The sequence below is a fragment of the Solea senegalensis genome, linkage group LG16 (genome assembly GCF_019176455.1).
Source record: "Solea senegalensis isolate Sse05_10M linkage group LG16, IFAPA_SoseM_1, whole genome shotgun sequence".
Classification (NCBI taxonomy): Eukaryota; Metazoa; Chordata; class Actinopteri; order Pleuronectiformes; family Soleidae; genus Solea; species Solea senegalensis.
In genome coordinates, this window is record NC_058036.1 from 13,267,782 (window position 1) to 13,285,892 (window position 18,111).

Genomic DNA, 18,111 nt, shown 5'->3' on the forward strand with positions numbered 1-18,111 from the left:
TGAATGTTTGACTATTCTAAATTCCAATGAGAGCAGCTAACGAGATGCATTCAAAGACCATGGAAAATGTCATCACTTTTGCGGGATCTACAGTGCGTTGAGCTTTGGCCAGCAGCTTCAATGCGTTCAAGAAACCTCGTAAATTGAAAGTGACAACAGATGCACCGCAAATCTGTTGATAAAATATTTGTTTTTTTAAAGTCTTAGTCATAGTAACCAACTTTTTATAATCTGGCAAATAATCAAATAATTGAATATCTCTACTAAATGAAATTCAGCCATCATTAATTGGAATATTTGTGCTTTCTCTTACAGTTACCTGCCATGAAAAGGCCTATAATGTGCTCATGGAAAGACATTACTTATTTGTCCTCCATTTTTAATTGCACCACATCACAAACATGTAATAATCAAATCCTAATATTCCCAAAGATTCCCACACACAAGTAGAGGCCTGCACATCTGGTACATCTGCTGTTGAAATACCAGCAGTCACACTGTTCTACTACAGGCTGATCTGTAAACTGCCATTTTAGCATGAATAGTAAGTGGGAGAAGCTACCGCAGCGGAAGCCGAGCCACATTAGTACAACAGCATTTTAATGTTCCCTCCTGCCATCCTTCTTTGGCGCTTGCTTCCCTGCATCCTTCTCTCCTTTCCCCTACTCATCCTTGCTTTACCCTCCTATCTCATGTCTATCTAACCTTACTTCCTTCTTTGTTCCACTCTCTCCCATCCATTAGACACCACCTTCCAAAGCACGCAAGCACACACACACACACACACACACACACACACACACACACACACACACACACACACACACACACACACACAAACACAAACACACCCTCCAGCCTTCTATTTACTGTCCTTGCCAACTGTGTGAAGAGGATGAGTGGAGAGATAGCCAGAGGCGTTCTGCACTGAGCTCCTGTGTCTCTGTGATGTACCACAAATTAACCCCCATGTCTAATTCACTAACGGTTCATTTGATTGGATGCCGCGCATGTGGAGATGGTGGGTGGTGGCCAGCATCAGCCTATCCCAGAGCTGAAGTCCCCTCAGGCTGTCAGTGAGCAGCATTGCCATGGTGATGTCATCCTCAAGCTGTGAGCCCACCTCCGTTGGACAAAGCATACTGATTACTGGAGGAGAGAGAGAGAGAGAGAGAGAGAAAGAAAGACAGAGCGAGAGAGTGCACAATGATGATGAATCTGATGATTAGGCTACAAGCCGTGGGCAAACTGATGCCAGATTTTCATTCTGATCAGACCCCTAATCAGCTCCCATACACAGACAGCCAGGAATAGATCTGACATGACTTCAGTGATGGGGCAGTCTGTAAGCAGACCCTGTGTTTGCTGATTTGTTGATCAGACTGAGAAATGATATGAAACCATAATTGATGAGATCACATTTTTCTGTTGACATTGGTTTTGATTTTTGAAAACCTGGACCTTTTTATCCAGATGAAAGATGAGTGAAACAACTCTAGGCCCGAGACGATGAAAAAATGCACTTGATGCAAGAGAACATTATTATTATTATTATTATTATCACGTAATATTTACAAAATACAGTGCTGACGACAATTATCAGACAATAATTTGTTTAATGACAAAGCGTTTGGAGGAGCAACATCCTCTCCTGAATGTGCAATACAATAATAATCATAATAATAATGATAGTTGATTTGATTACTTACTGACACAAACCAGTAAGTTTTACAAATGTCCTTGTCTGTTTTCATTCACACTCTTGCTTTTATGTTTATTTTTGCAGTTCAGTTGTTTTGTAAATGTGCACACAAACATTTGCGCAGGGAAAGTTTATTATAGGCTTTAATTATAATGTCATAATTTAAATCACATGTTATCACACAGTACAATGGGAATACTGACCGGTGAGATTACATGTTACGACATTTCGTTTTGAATGTAATAAACCTTTGTTTTTAAACACATTATTTGATATAAAGGCCACAACTGTATGCATAGGAAAACAGGATTAGAATTGATACTAAAACATATGTTATTGATGCTTTTTTCCTTGAAAATAAGAGAGCAGTATAAAAAAAAGGCACGTTTAAGTGTGATTTTTTTATATTGTTTCTCTATAAATGTCCCCATAGTTTCAGTGTTTTCTATTTATTATTATTACTATCATCATTCTTATAATATTCCTAAGTACGTTTTACTAATAAATAAGGAATCCAGGATCAATCGCCCAAATCACTTACAGTATTTCAGTGCTAAAGCACTTCATTGACGCCCCCAATTACATACCAGTCAATGCATTTGCCTTGACTTTTCTGTTGTTATGATTTAAAAGGATTTCCTAGTGTATCTTACAGCAGAGAAGACTCATCTGGTAATCTCTGGCGACTTGTTCCTGTCATTGCTTTGTCATCGGTGACCAGATGACACACATCACGTCAAAATGTCCTATGGGAGTGCGTGTGTGTGTGTGTTTGTGTGTGCGGGTGTGCACAGTGGGGTTGCAGAGGTTAAGGGGAGCTAATTTCACGGCTTTTTATTTGCGGGGGTCTCAAGAGAGGGGCTCTCTGCAAGCATTATCACTTCCAGCTGGTTCAAAGAGGACAGAGGGGACAGGACCACCAGAGGCGCAGTATATACTGTGTGTGTGTGTGTGTGTGTGTGTGTGTGTGTGTCTTAAAGCACCACTACCTTTGGTGGTGTGTTTTTATGTCACATTCTGTGATTACTGGCATTTGGATTGGAATCATGTGACTGAAAGTTAGTCTTAGACTTTCACAAGCTGTTCAATTCATAACATGTGCATGTCTTCAAGCATGTTGAATAAACTTGGTGAAATAGACCTTTTTCACAGCAGATATGAGGGTAGGTCACATTAAATACTTGACCGTTGCACAGCGTTCAAACACTGGATCCAGGAAGCCATTTCAACAGTTTATTGTAACTGATGATGGATGGATTTTTTTCCCTACACAAATATAAAAAGATATTATAAATCTGCATTTCACTAATTAAACAAAGTAGTAATATTAAATCAAATCAGGTTTAGACTTACGTCAGTAATGCGTTCACAACCTACACGGCATTACTCAGGTCTTAGACACAGGAATCTATCGAATATAAAACAATATGAACATTCAAATAATGTATATCAAACAAGTTAACATTATGAACGTGAAAAAGATCATTTTATAAAGAATTGATTGCAATATTTAAATATCTTACCCTTACTTATAGTATGCCACCATACCACAGTATATGATATCATCACTATAGCCATCACTATAGCCAGATTGTCACCAATACTCAGCCCTAGTAGCAAATGCACTTGCTTCCATATAGACACTACCATGAACAATCAACATTCATTGATTCTGTATCCAAGTGGGAAGTCGAAAATATGTACTATAAGTGATGTTGGTGCCACGTGGAAAGAAAAACAGGAGAGCATCTACTCCCTCAGGTGACCGAGAATGTCAATACTGGGCGTGATCAGAACATGTTAGAACTGATTGTGTGCTTTCATGCCCTCTCGCCTTATCTCGGATTACTTTTCTTGGTTCATATTGCTAAAACACAACTGACCTTAAATCATTAGAGTCCTTAAGGATCCACTTGCTTCTTAGCTCAGTGTGAACATTTTGTTCCGACCGAGAATTGAATGACATGCCGGTCTGGAAAGACTGCAAAGACACGTGACTCCATCTGAAACGGCAATAACTCCAGACCAAAGTCAGCTAAACGTGTTACAGTGCTGGAGTAAACATTTGTGTTTCTCATGCTTTACTAATGGAGAGGTATTTGGCCTAATAGTGTAATTTCTGGTTAATTACACTTTTGAAAACATGGTCACACATATTGCCACCTCACTGTACTGGTTTCAGAACTGATTTAAAGGTTTTACTCCCCTAGTAGTTTCTACACCTGTTTTTGAAAGGTTTTATATAAATAAATAGTGCTGTCAATCTCACCAGTGTCCACTCATATCATGACATCATGTGCTATTGAAAAAGACCTGAAACTAGCGATTGAAACGGCTAACTCCTCAAGAAAATGATCATCTTCACTTCCTTTTTGGCCTCAGGAAGAACCTGTCAGATTTCTTTACAGTCTAACATATGTTAGGCACTTGGGTCAAAAATTCCACATCAGAGATCTGATGTCATAATGCTGTAAAATGTTCTTTGTACACTCATTGTGTTCTTTGTTCCGTCACCTGCAGGTTCACCGGCGCTCGGCGAAGCGTCTTCTGGATTTGTGCTGTGCCAATCGTGGCACTTTCATCAAGGTGGGTCAGCACCTGGGTGCTCTGGAATACCTGCTGCCTGAGGAGTACACATCCACGCTGAAGGTGCTTCACAGCCGAGCTCCACAGAGCAGCATGGAGGAGATCCAGGAGGTCCTCAGAGAAGACCTCGGCAAAGAGGTAAGACAACAACAGTGGTTCTGTAGAGGGTTGTTTGGTTGCAGCAGTAGGAAGTATGTATCACCAGTATGGTGAGGTACTTCACCTTAGAGACAATTTTGTACCAGTATGTGCCACAGGAGCACTTTAGTCATTTATTTGACACACATACATGTTCTCAGAATAGGTAGGTTTGGTCCTTTATGACAGTAAACTGATTATCTTGGTGGCAAGAACACAAAGATATTCTACTTTGAACATCTTTGAATTTGAGGATGTCTTCATTCTGAGGTTTGGTCTATTTGCCTTAATACTTAATTTAAGTCTGTCCCAAATGTTATCTCCTTTTTTCGAAGTTTACCCAATATTTCCTCTAGAGGGCAGTGCTGAGTATCAACTTGCAGGCATCAACAAACCATTGCGAAGAGGTTATTTTATTCTGCTTGATCCAAAATAGACTGGAACCCAAGCAGGTTTTGCAGTGGTGGAATGTAAGACCGCTAATGGGGAATATAACTCAATGACAAGCTGCAGTTTCAATATTTCCGTATGTCCGCTGCAACATTAGACAATTTGCTTCACCGGATAGCCCCTCGAATCAAACATGACATGTCCCATAGCACGCCAGTGTGTGAAGCCGAGCACCTGGCAGTCTCTCTTTATTTTAAATGTCTGTATGGACTCTCCTTTATCCTTTTCCCAACTGATTGGACTATTGACTCTACACTGCCCCCATGATTCCCAGTGGCATTGCTCCATTGCGTCCGTTATCGCAAGCTCCCCTGCGGGACACACAATGACGGACGATGATCTAGTGTAAAGAAGGTAAACTGCGGGTTGTTTTGAATTCTCTCAAGTCCTGGAGCTCTGGGTGACTCTGCTGCGCTGTGAATTGATTCAGCAGTTTCTTCCTGAAAAGTTTTCTTGGTCACGAGCCAAGAACATAGTGAAAGCAAGATCGAGGTGAGGCCAAAATAAGCACAGATGGTGTTGTTCTTCTGTCACGATTGCACTGTGCAAGCCGTTACTAATATCATCATGACAATTTCAAGTAAAGCAAGTTGTCTATTTTCAGCGTCAATGTTGTTATTCAGGTCAGCACAGATCAGGTACTTGTGAATAATTAAAGTGAATATCTGTTAAACGAGTCACTGCCTTCCACTGTTGGGAAAGAACATAATGAGATTTTCATGGTAGATTTTGCATTTATTGATTTACACATTCAGCGTCTGGTAGCACTGCCACAGAAAACTGGAGAACAGAGGGAAGGTCTCTCGTCTCATATCTCATGAGTTACACTGTAGGTGTTCCAGCTGAGTGTCAAACATCAGTCCCCCAGGCCACATACTGAGATCTGAGCAGTGAGGTTCAAACACAGTCTTTTATTGATCCCATTTGTACACACATTGATACATACACTATGGCCAAAAGTGTTCAGACGCCTGACGATTGCACTAACAGGCCCTGTAATGACATATTCAAAAACATACCCAGTATTTTAATATGGAGTTGGTTCCCCTTCCACACTTCTTGTTAGACTTTTCTATGTGAATTTGTGTCCATGCATTCTGTCTAGTATTTATGAGGTCCGACACTGATGTTGGGTGAGAAGGCCTGGCTCACAATCTCTGTTCCACTTCATCCCAAAGATGCTTGATGGGGTTGAGGTCAGGACTCTGTGCGGGTCAGTGTCTTTATAGCCCTTGACCTTCCTCAAACGCGTAGTTGGAAGCATAGCATTGTCTTGGTATGCTGAAGCATTAAGATTGTCCTTTAGAGAGCTGTTTGTGTTGAGGCATTTAACATGAAATCATTAGGAAATTAACCTTGAAAGTAGATGTCCAAACACCCGCAAGTGATTGATGCACAATTAGGACAAAGCAAGTTATTTCTCTTTAGTATTTATTTACTCGCTTATGTTTGTGTTTTTTGGGTTCACATTTTGACAGTTTAATTTTGCTGCCCGACTCACTATCTGAGGATAAGAATGCGTTTTTCTGTTCCTACATGCGTGGCGACCAGGAAGCAGGGGAAAAAGGGGGGGTTAAATATGCCTGACATTTTGTCCTCATTTCATTTCATAAGCAAAAGCCTCACTCCTGATGTAGCTGTTAATGCTGCTGTTAGCACAGAGAGTGGAGTCTGCTCTCCAACTAGTTGTTATGACAGCCTTTTAGAGGCTGCTCGAGGGAAAGGCAATTGTTCTGTTATTCTCAGACACAGTACATTGGTCTTCTCCCTCTGCCACACACTCCCCTGTGTGTGTGTGGGAAATAAGTGACTGTGTGAACATGTTGCTGCACATTACACAGACACAGTCAGGGCCTTTTTCATAAATGTTAAGACAAAATATTCCTCAGTCAGTGTGACACACATGATGAGATGGGATATACGGTCGGCCATTAGAGAGTCTGGGTAATAACTCCTAGTGTAGTGCACATGCAGACAGATTTACCAAGAAGCTAGAGTTTATACTGTGGTAACAGTTCATTTCAGGGGTCGGCAAGTAAGCTTGACCTCGGGCTAGGACGCAAAAATGACAAATTTAGGAAATATGTTGTTTAAAAAAACATTTGCCACTGAGTGTTACTAGTATCTTAAAACTTATTCAGTCAGAGATAATAAAAAAACAACACATTTGTGTGCAGCCTTAAGCTAACAATAGGCGCCTGGTGCTAATGTGAACGTTGTCATTAATCACCAACTTGTTTCATAGACTCACAGAGATGTGGAGAATAAAATGTCAAAAAAAGGTTCTCTTAACAAACTCTATTTTCCCATTTTGTACTGGTAATAATTATTGTGCATCATTTAAATATTGAGAATAACTGCCTTTTTTTTTTCAAAATAAAGGCTCTGAATTGAGAATGGAATTGTTGTCAACGACATGTCATGACATGAACATTTCAAAACCTTATTCTATTTTGTGATTACTATTAAAAGAAAATAATATATGCGTTAAGTTATATTTTGACTTGCATGGGACAATAAAATGTCATGATAAAAAAGTCCTTGATAGATTGATAGATAGCACAGACTGTTCAAATATCACAAAAACATAACTTTACTCTTACTAATATTATCAGGAACATACATTTGAGGCTGTTTGACACAGATAAAAGCAGATGTAGACATATATTAACGCATTCTGATGAGGGTTTCAGGTTACAGGTGATTGAGGTGTTGAAAAATGTCCTGCTGCTGCATATTAATGATTATTGAGCTGAGGATGTCAGAAAAATAATACAGAAGTTAACTGTGATCATATTATCAACATTTTATTTGTCAACTATTTAGATTTTGTTTTTTATTAATAACTGAAACAAGCTGTCTGATTTTTAAATGCTTCTTAAATGTGTATATTTTTTGGTTTTAATCGACAGATTAATTAAAACTACTCCTTACTGGGGAAACTAATAGTAGTACTGTCAGGAGTTGCTTTCCAACACTGTGCAAGACAAATGCATTTAAGTGAAAGACGACACTAAATCTGTTTGGTTCTTCAGAGCAACTGTCAGAAAAAAGGGGAAAAGTACTGGCCCAGTGTTTTACATATTTTTCTTCAGCAGTTTATTAAAGCTTTTATCCAGACCAGTCTTTTGTTATATCTAGGAAGACAATAAGAAACCAGTGGTATGTGCCAATAAGATGAATATGAGCCAACATCACAGTGAAATCAAATTGCCTTTCTGTATTTTTTTTCCCCTCCTTCCTCATTAATGCTGTTTTAATTAAGGTGTACATTCAGTTTGACTCCTTCCTGCATCTGTGTGGAACGTCATGATCCATTAAAAAAAAGAAAATAAAAAGAGAGGCAACAAAGAGGGCAACAGAAGGAATCAGCCCTCGTCTCTTTTGAAGAGGCAGGCGAAGAAGTGATGCTGATGAGCGACGCTGCTGCCAGACGGCTTTGGAGTTTGGGAAGCAGCCTCAGCATCATTTCCGTTTGACTACACATGCTTTCTCTCCGAACGCAGGCGTTCGTTCCCATGTGTGTTAGATCCTCTCATGTTATCCGTGGCGTGCTGTTTTCTGCAACATTTGCAGTGACATATGCATTCCCACTGTGCGTGGTTTTGGAGAGCCTAGCCGTAGCTCGAGCTGTCATTTCCCCCTCTGTAGTGAAAACGAGGAACGGCCAGCATGTGCAATATGTCGTTTTTTACCAAACAGAGTCTGCATCCAGGATGAATATCACACTTTGCTGGTGATGAGGCATAACTGAAGAAAACATGGGTGCATCATGGGTACTTGGCGTCTCGTCAAGGCAGTGTAGACCATTTTGGAAGACGCAGTGATTCTGAGGGAACATCTCTTACACTGATTGTCAAGACTGATAAATAAACAAAACACAAATCATACGGCTTTATCCCATTATGCAGCTCTAGCACTACTTGACCCCACTCTGTTTTTATGTTTTTTTTGCTTTTCCATTACGGGTAGTACCTGGTACCTCATACTTTTTAAGTACCTGCTCTGGCAAGGTTCCAAGCGAGCTGAGCCGATACCAAATCTGACATTGTCAGACTGCCGGTCACTGACTGGTCATGACCATGACGTCCGACACATGAATCAAACTAAACAATGCCGAACTGTCGATCAGTTAAAAAGACTTAAAATTACTTAAAAATCCCCTAAACATGCATTAGTCTCCAACACTCCAACACAAGGGAATTTCTTAAGCTGCTATGACGACCATGTCCACATTGAGGAGGTACTATGAAGTAATGGAAAACGACGTGACTGATACCAAACCTGTCGAGTCGAGTCAGGAAGAACCGAGTACTGCTAGAACTGTATAATGGAAAAGCGCCATTATTGACATGCAACAGGGATTGCCAAACCCTATTTGCTCTGCGCATGTGCAAAACATGACTACCTGCTGTCAAAACAATTTGTATCTGTATAATCTGTAGATTATTAAATTATTATTTTATTTAGGTTCAGGGATTGTAAAATTACAAAATAATGTTATATCATATTAATAGACATTTTGAATTTACATTTTGTTTTAGTAGTTATTCTTATAAAACAATTTTAATAACATCTTTTGTTTAGTGCTTGTTCTTAGAAAATAACACATTTTATGTTACCTCTAATTGTATTAGTTATTCCTATCAGACAAATACATGTTTTTTTCACTTATTCTAATTTAATAAAATACACGTTTTGTAATTAATCTTTTGTTTTATTAGTTATTCTTCGAAAAATAACATACACGTTTCATGTTATCTCTCATTTTATCAGTTATTCTTATCAGACAAACACACGTTTTTTATGTGTTCTTTCATTTTGTAGTTATTTTTATTAAATACAAATAAAAATATTAGTTTTAGTTGTGTAACCTACACTGTGCAGATAAAACAACCTTTCAACCTGGCTTTCAAAATAAGAGCCACTGACTTCGGCTTTTACTGTTTCTCATATAAAACATTTTCGTAACGCTTAACAATAAAATTAATACATTGGTATCTTGTAAAATAAAACACTAACATTAGTGTTAGTAGTCATTCCTTAACTGTCATTAGTGGTAACAGGAAGTAGTCACACTTCATACTTGCCCAGAACAAATCCGGTTTTGGATACAGATCAGATAGATAGATAGATCAGCTAATGACGGGGGTATCATGATATGTTTTATGAAACCAAAATGACTGTTGACACAAAATTTCTATATGTAAAAGAAATGCATGCACAAATATATTTTATTATTCCCGTTTAAGCTCCTGCAGTGAAAATCTGATATTGTGACACATCTATAAAACTCTTCTGTTATTGTAGAAATAATATGTATCTGTATCTATCCTTAATGTAATGCAAAATGTAAAGTAACAAACTAACTAAAAAAAGAGATCAGAATAAAAACTATTATTTTCATAATCAAGTAATCTATCAAGTGTGTGGTCCATAAAATGTCAGAAAATGTTGAAAAATATGGTTTTCACCAAACCTGGATGATGTTCTCGAATGTCTTGTTTTGTCCACAAACCAAAAGTTTCTTTATATGTGGAACAGAAAATCTAGGGATGAGCTGATACGATACTCAGTATTAGTATCAGATACTGATCCAAATCACTGGATCTGATATCAGACGGACAAAAATGTAAAATCCGATATATCACTTGCTTCACTATGCACAGCATTTTAGCTGAGTCATGTTGTGGGCTGCTTATTTCTTCTCTGTGGGAGGAGAATATTTGTAACATAGTTGGAGAATTATGTCTCTGAAATAGCTTGAAATAGCTACAGCACAAAAAAAGTGTGTTGTTAACGAGCTTTGTTCCCATTTAAGAAACTGAAATTTTAAAAAGCTTGTGTCAGTTGTTGAAAAAAATCGGTGAATAGATTAACAATTAATAATAGTCTTTATAGTCATTAATTGTCGCCCTGATATGAAACCTTTTTGAAAAAAAAGACTTTTTGAGTTAAAAGTATAAAAGCCTTTAGAAATAATTAGAAAAATGATGAGCTCCATGAGTGTTTGAATTTGCAACAAAAGCTTATTAAAAGGGAGAATCCAAAAGGTCTGGAAGGTTTTTCTTAATTAAAATAAAGAAAATAGAACAATAGGACAAATTAGCAGTAAAGTGGTACATTTTGAGTGTATGTACATATATATATATACACAGACTACTCTTTTATTGTCATGCCTTCAACCACAGATTGAAACAGTTGGACAGGGGATGTGAGAGATCACCAAGTTAAGACTTTGATTCCCTCTCATCAGTTAAATAATCTCTCTCATTGCCTCCCGTCCGTGTTGTAATGATTTATGTGTTTTCAGCTGGGGCTGCTGCTGCTTGGTCGCCTGTATCCAAAATGGCCACCTTACCACAGACACTGATGTGTTGCCATCCCACTGTGTTGCCTCGGGGACCACTTTATTTGTGCCATAACTCATTTCGGGGAACGTATGCCACTGTGGGTCTCCCCTCTGGGACCGACACACACACACACTTGCACACACACACACACACGCACACACACATTACCATGTTTATTAACTCCACAGCTGAGATTAACATAAGCAGTGACTGTGGTGGCTTTGAACCTGAGGCTACAGGCCAGGCTCTGTTGATATTACCACAGCTACAAACACAGCATGTCAAGAGGTTGGCGCTTTGAGCTCCAACTTTCCTTTTTTGGAAAATAATACATAAAAATAATCCAAGTGTATAAAGCTGTTCAGGTTAAAATGTTAGTGGGATCTCTCAGATTCTTGCCGCTGCTTAAAATGACAGGCCCATTGGAGAAATTACACGTTTCCTTAACCCATGAAAGCTCCCCCTCTCTCTCTCTCTCTCTGCGTGTCAGATCCCATCGGGTGTTCGTCGTCATAGTGGGAGGACACTGGTGGGTGTAGACAATTTCATTCCATTTAGCATATTTGCATAATGAATAACTCAGCTGTTCCCTCACAGGATCGCATGCCTCTTACATAATGCATGATCTGATGGCATCTTCTAGAGGGCTCGTGTTCACTCTTTTACCTGATGGGCCAACATCATGTTCAAATTAGCCTCTTTTTATGACTCACCAGGTACAAACAACAAGGGAATTCCCTCCAGCATGTGTGCAGTTTGAAGTATGGTTATTTAAGAAGATTTGCACTAGCTTAAAAGGCTATTTATTACACTGTGGCAAATTAAGTAGGAGGAACGCCATAATGATTATGGCCTTTACCTTAAGATTAGGGCAGAATCTTAAGGTAAATGTACTTTTTCACCTTAAAATGTGAAAAAACAACTGACAATCAAAGATACTAGTCTGTTAACACTTGGCGTCTTATCAACTTCACACTGTGGTGGTTTTATACAAGATAACCAGGGTTCTCACCAGGATTTTTTAAAGCATGGTGGAGGACGAGCGCCACAGGCGTGAGTATCGTAGGGGGGTCCCGCGGCATCCCCACCCCCCAGAAAATGTTGAAATTTATAACCCTCTGAAACACTATTTCATGCATTTTGAGGGCCAGGTTTTGTGAAATAAAGCTATTATTATGATGGCACTGATTAAAAAAGGAAAAAAACTACAGAAAAGCCCGGCGTAGGGGCCTCCTATGCTCAACTGCGCCGGCGAGAACCCTGGTAACAAAATGGAGTGGGCTGCAAGATGTTGAGTGGTTTTAAAATTAACACAAGCTCTCAGATTTTCAATGTGAATATTCTCCGGTTCTTTGCTCCACATTTTGTGGATAAAAAAAAGACCCTTGGGAATATCATCATTGTGAGGTTTGGGAGGAAAAAAGTTCAAATTTATTATTATTAATTGATTTTGAAAACAATTGTTACTTTCAGCCTTAACATCGAGTTTAAACCCCATCTAGGGTTGAGCAGTAATTCAAAAACTATATATGCTATATACATATATATATATATGTATATATATATGTATGTATATATATATATATATATGTATGTATATATATATATATATATATACACATATATATACATACATACATACATATATATATGCAAGACACTTGAGAACGTCATAATTTCTTTTGAAGATTATTGAAAGATTAATCAATTTTGAAAATAATCGTTTCAACCACATCTATGGCTGAGTAACTTTATTTATTTGCAACACAACAAAGGTTCAATAAATGTCGATATAATGTATTACTTTATAAGTGAAACTGTTTTTTAACAGGTTTTAATTTTCTGTTCATATAAAAAAACATTTAAAACTACAATTTATCTTCATCTTTCACTCAAGGGCAAAATCAGTCACTATTATTTATAAATAATTATTTATTATTTACATTTATCGTAATAATAATAATAGTTATAGACAGATTTGAAAATGTCTTAATGTGATAGCCTTCTTAGCCAAATTGTGCAGCCCTAACCACATTATTACAAAACACCCATATAGTTGTAGTTTTCAACCATACATTTTAACAGCATTATGGTCCAGGGTTATTTAAATTATAAGAGGAACAAGCTGAGCAAACATGAGTAGCTTACACATCCTGAATCCACTAAAGGCCTCCTGAAAAACAGCCAGGGAATCTGACTTCCGCTGCCCTGTGTTACTTCACACAGATCGACATTTGTAACAATTTTCTGATCTGTTATGGTCCACACAGCTAATTGATTAACCGAGAAAATATTCAACAGACCGTTTTATTGCTCTGATTTGACTTGGTCACATTTAGACATTAGAATCCTTGACTCTGTGATGTGGCACAGCTCCACATCCTCCCTGGTGTGAGTTCACACTAAATTAATGACAGGGTGAAATGGGTTTACACACTGATAATTTACCAGGACGAGTTGAGACGAGTAAGTCTTGTGGTCAAAAGATGATGTTGTGGTCCCTTTTTAAAACTTTCTTCCTCTTCTTTCTCTGATGAATTGGCGTTTTAAAGCTTCATCTACCGTCATCCATCTTGGCCTCTGATTAGCTGGGATGGATGGCTTTGTCGCAGAATTAGATAGTGGTCAGATTGGGAGCAGTTGTCTGTGAGCTGCAAAACTTGTGTATGACCAGATTATTGGGCTAAAATATATATGTTGTTATGGTTAACCCTGAGAATTTTGGCAGTTTTTTTTTCCATTACTATGTTTAAACATACGGTGTATATATAGGGGTTATAAGAATGTGCCATATAGTGTCTTATATCCTTTTTTCAGCACAACCTATAGGCAATCTGATAAAAAAAAACTTTATAAACACACCTGAGCAAAATGTACGGATTGAATTTGGAAAATTTGGAAATACGTCACTTGGCTAGTTTTAATGAAGAAAAAGAAAAGAAAAATGGTCTATTTCTCACAATTATTGCCACTTTATATCACTACCAAAACATGTGATATATAATGAATCATAACTTTAACTTAACAACACATAAGAAGCCTGATTGTGTGACCTATAAACACAAACCCCCAGGATGTCCTTATAAGGAGTTGTGAATTATTCCAACGGCAAATTACCATGAGCATCACTGAAGAGCCATGAGTGCAAGATTGCCTGGTTAAGGCCTTATTAATTCTGTGAATAACACTACATACAGTACTCGAAGGGCAGAAGGGTGTGTGTGGCTTAAGCAGAAGCTGTGTTGTACAGTGCATACTGTTTTATTTTCTTGTAAACAGGTTTGTATCAATGAGGCCGAGATGCCTCGGGATGCTGTGGAGGTTTCCTGAGTGTACAATAAGTCTTTTGTAATGACTCCAGGTCTCTTGGGAAGCCTCTTTAACCTTCAAACTAACACACTAATTAATCTGTGTGTGTGTGTGTGTCCACAGAGAAAATTGGATGCTAATGAAGGACTACCTCTTCTTAAAGTGGACACAGGGAGAGGCTCAGTGTGAGAGAGATTTGTAAGGAAGGCAGATCACACACAAAAAAAGCAAAGCGCCTTCTTTACAGTAGCTGCATAAAACTTATGAAGTTGAGACTGTTTACCTGTGTTTCTACCAAGTTACCGGTTCAGTTTGGTACATGACAGTACGTATTTTTTACTGTTTCCATTAGTAATAGTACTGAAATAACCTGACCCCAACCATTCCATTTTTGGCACCTTTCCCTTAGGGTACGATAGTAGAATGGTACAGTACGGTCAAGGTGGAGCGAGACCGGATCCAGTCAGCTGATTCGGTGACAAAAAAATGTGTTGAGGAAAAGGAGAAGGCAGTAATGTAAGATTACAGATGACATCTCCAAAAAATATACCAATAACAAATACCAAACAAAAGAGTCTGTGTTGTAATGACATAAGCTATGTTTCCATTAAGATGTATCGCGGATATTGATCGAAATTATTTATTATTGGTTTAAACAAAATCCACATTTGTTTGTTTCTATTGACTGGTGTAAAGCAAATATTGGGAGCTAGTTCAGCAAGATAAGTAGTAGCTAGTACAAATGTCTGTGTTACCACAGATGGATAAGGATGTAAATAAAGAGCACCAGCTGATCATATGTGGTTTCAATTCATCATTGTAGTAAATGTTTACTTAATGCGTTAAGTGGAGAAATGGGACAGCCCATGGATGAGCGGAACGGGATTGGGCTACTAACCGGAGGGTTGCCGGTTTGCATTCCCGCCAGGTCAAATCCTGGGGTAACCCTGAGCAATATACCCAATCCCCATTGTTCACTGTTAATTGGACACTCCAAACTGACCCCAGCCCTATACATCCAGTGTAAATTTTCCACCTCCTTCAAAAGTGTAATATGCGATATTTTGCTGATGGAAACTGACCTATATTCACTCATTTTCTATTCATAGCAGAAGAAGTAGAAACACCACATGGTCTTTATCATTTTCAACATTTTCTGCCATTAATCAAGAAAATAATTGACAGATGAATCAATAATGAAAATAATCATTAGTTGCAGCCCCGCGTGTATCTGTGCCTGTGTTGTTCCCCTCCATTGTAAAACACTGTAATGCGTTGCCTGTCGTCAAATTCATTTTCCATTTTCTTCATTTGATAGTATTTTGTACAAGGAAATTACTCTTACAGCACAAAAGGAAGTTATTGGTCTGCCCTGTGTAATTACACCCATCCCCCTGAATTAAGCACATTGTTACTTGGCCTCCTGGTAGGAATAAGAAAGGAGACACAGAAGTATTCATTTTAATAGTCTGCACCCATGTCTTAAGGAAGAAATTAAATCCCTTCATTATCATATTATCACTGTCTTTTTAAATTACATTATATAGTTGCTATGGTTCTTATGTCCTTTCAACCTGATATATAAATTCACCACGCAGGTAGCCATCCTCTGCTTCATAGGGCATTTTCCAATGATAAATAGAGGATTTAAACAGCTTTGTAAATGATTTCAGAACACGTGATCATGGAGAAAGGTCATTTTTATTCAAAGGACGCGACAAGCAATCATTTATTATTAAGTAGTGCTTGAAAAATAAAATCGTTTTTAAATATAGAATCACAATTTGAAACCACATAATCACCAAATCCGTAAAGGTTGCCCTTGAAGATACAGTATATGTATGTAGCATGTGGGTTTATTCTTATACTTTACTGTCAGTAAAACAGCCATGTGCTAGTAGAGCTCACTATCAGACTTGTGAGTCAAAAGTGATTATTTCAATCTCAGTATTTCTCTTTCAACAACGGAGTGTCAGTTTAATAAGACCACCAAGTGTTCCACATATTAGTAGCATAAGAAGACAAGAAGTATTGCCCGACTTAATAGGTCTGTAAAAGGCACTGTTTAGCTTGTATGTAATGACTCAGCAGCACAGGACTCCATTGATCCTGACACTCTTTTAAAGTGGCTCCTTTGATCCCATTTGGAGCCTCTGCCTTCTCAGCTTAATGATCATTGAAACCGTCTTAACATCATCCTCTGTCACCAGAATTGGTTTACCACTATCTGCCGCCGCCTAACAAGATTGCATTCAACAAAGAGGTCAAACTGGAGGAAGGGAATCCACCATCCACCAATGAAGACATTTTTGGTTATTGAGTCTTTAAATCTCACCTTTATATAATGGATACGTTTCTGTATTCCTCCTGATTTATGGTCAGTGCTATGAAAGAGCTGCAGTCGGCAGGATCAGCTGTTGAGTTTCATCCCCAGGTTATTAAAATAAGCCGTCTCTCCTGAGCTCCTCATCAGATGAGATGGACATTTCATATGAGACTGAGGAGGTATCAGGGACACGTGTCTGAGTTTACTGTCTTAGACTGTTTCTTTTTTAGGTTTCTTTACAGAGTAGGCATTAATTGCTGGACAAACAGCCTATAAGAGTGTCCATGTGATTGGTCAGAAGCTGCAGAAGTTTTGTGCTCTCTTAGATTACTTTGTTTACATCATGCTGAAAGGTTATTGTGGAGTTATTTATCAATAATGACAAATAATCCTGCCTACTGTGCCTTTATGGTAATCAGTCATCCCTTCTTGTTTTGATTTTTTTCCATTCACGTTTCTCATTTCATACAGTTTTACTTCCTGCTCCTCAGTTCAGTTCACAAAAAACAGAAAATATTCACATTCATGGAGATGAATTCAAAACTTTTTTTTTTAAATTAAAATAATACAAACATTTTCATTGTCAAAATAGTTGGGGATGGATTTAGTAATTGTTTACAAATTGACACAATCAAATTAGCTGTATCTCTACATGTGGCCTCCTTCATTTGTAATTTATCCAGCAGCTTGTACAAAAAAGAGATGATCAAATTGATGATCACCCCCCCAATGCTCCACCCTTTCCTCCCCTGTCTCCTTTATCATTATCTATACCGTATTTATCCTCTGCTCCCTCTCTCTCACTCCTTTCTTCCTCATCCCTATCTCTGTCCCGCAGCTGTCCGAGTTATTTGTCTCCTTTGAGGAGACGCCTCAGGGTACAGCCTCCTTAGCCCAGGTCCACAAGGCAGTGCTTCATGATGGGAGGACAGTGGCTGTCAAGGTCCAACACCCCAAAGTCCAGAGACAAAGCTCCAAGGACATACTGGTGATGGAGGTGAGTTTGTGTCTGTTAAGCTCTCTTTCATACAAGTGCTGCTGTGACTCACAGGTATGAGACACCGATGACGGTTTACTGGTGTCAAACAGCTGAAAATGATGAAGACAATTATTGACATCCGATTGGGTTGAGCTGTTCAGAGTAAAAATAAAACTTGTATTGCAAAATACTGTGTGTATATATATATACTGTATTTATTCAGGTAGCATGGTGTACAAAATGACACTAGTTTTGTGGACAAAAGTAC

The 18,111-nt window shown here is 38.3% G+C and overlaps 1 protein-coding gene across 2 annotated transcripts in view; it reads left to right on the forward strand.

Annotated features, from left to right (window-relative positions):
- The window catches only part of adck1 (aarF domain containing kinase 1), a 60,170-nt gene that overhangs the window by 23,702 nt on the left and 18,357 nt on the right, over positions 1-18,111 (forward strand). For both annotated transcript variants that reach the window (XM_044048187.1, XM_044048188.1), the window contains exons 5-6: positions 4,223-4,426; positions 17,703-17,861. In XM_044048187.1, the coding sequence (XP_043904122.1) occupies positions 4,223-4,426; positions 17,703-17,861 (363 nt within the window). The remainder of the gene's footprint in view (positions 1-4,222; positions 4,427-17,702; positions 17,862-18,111) is intronic.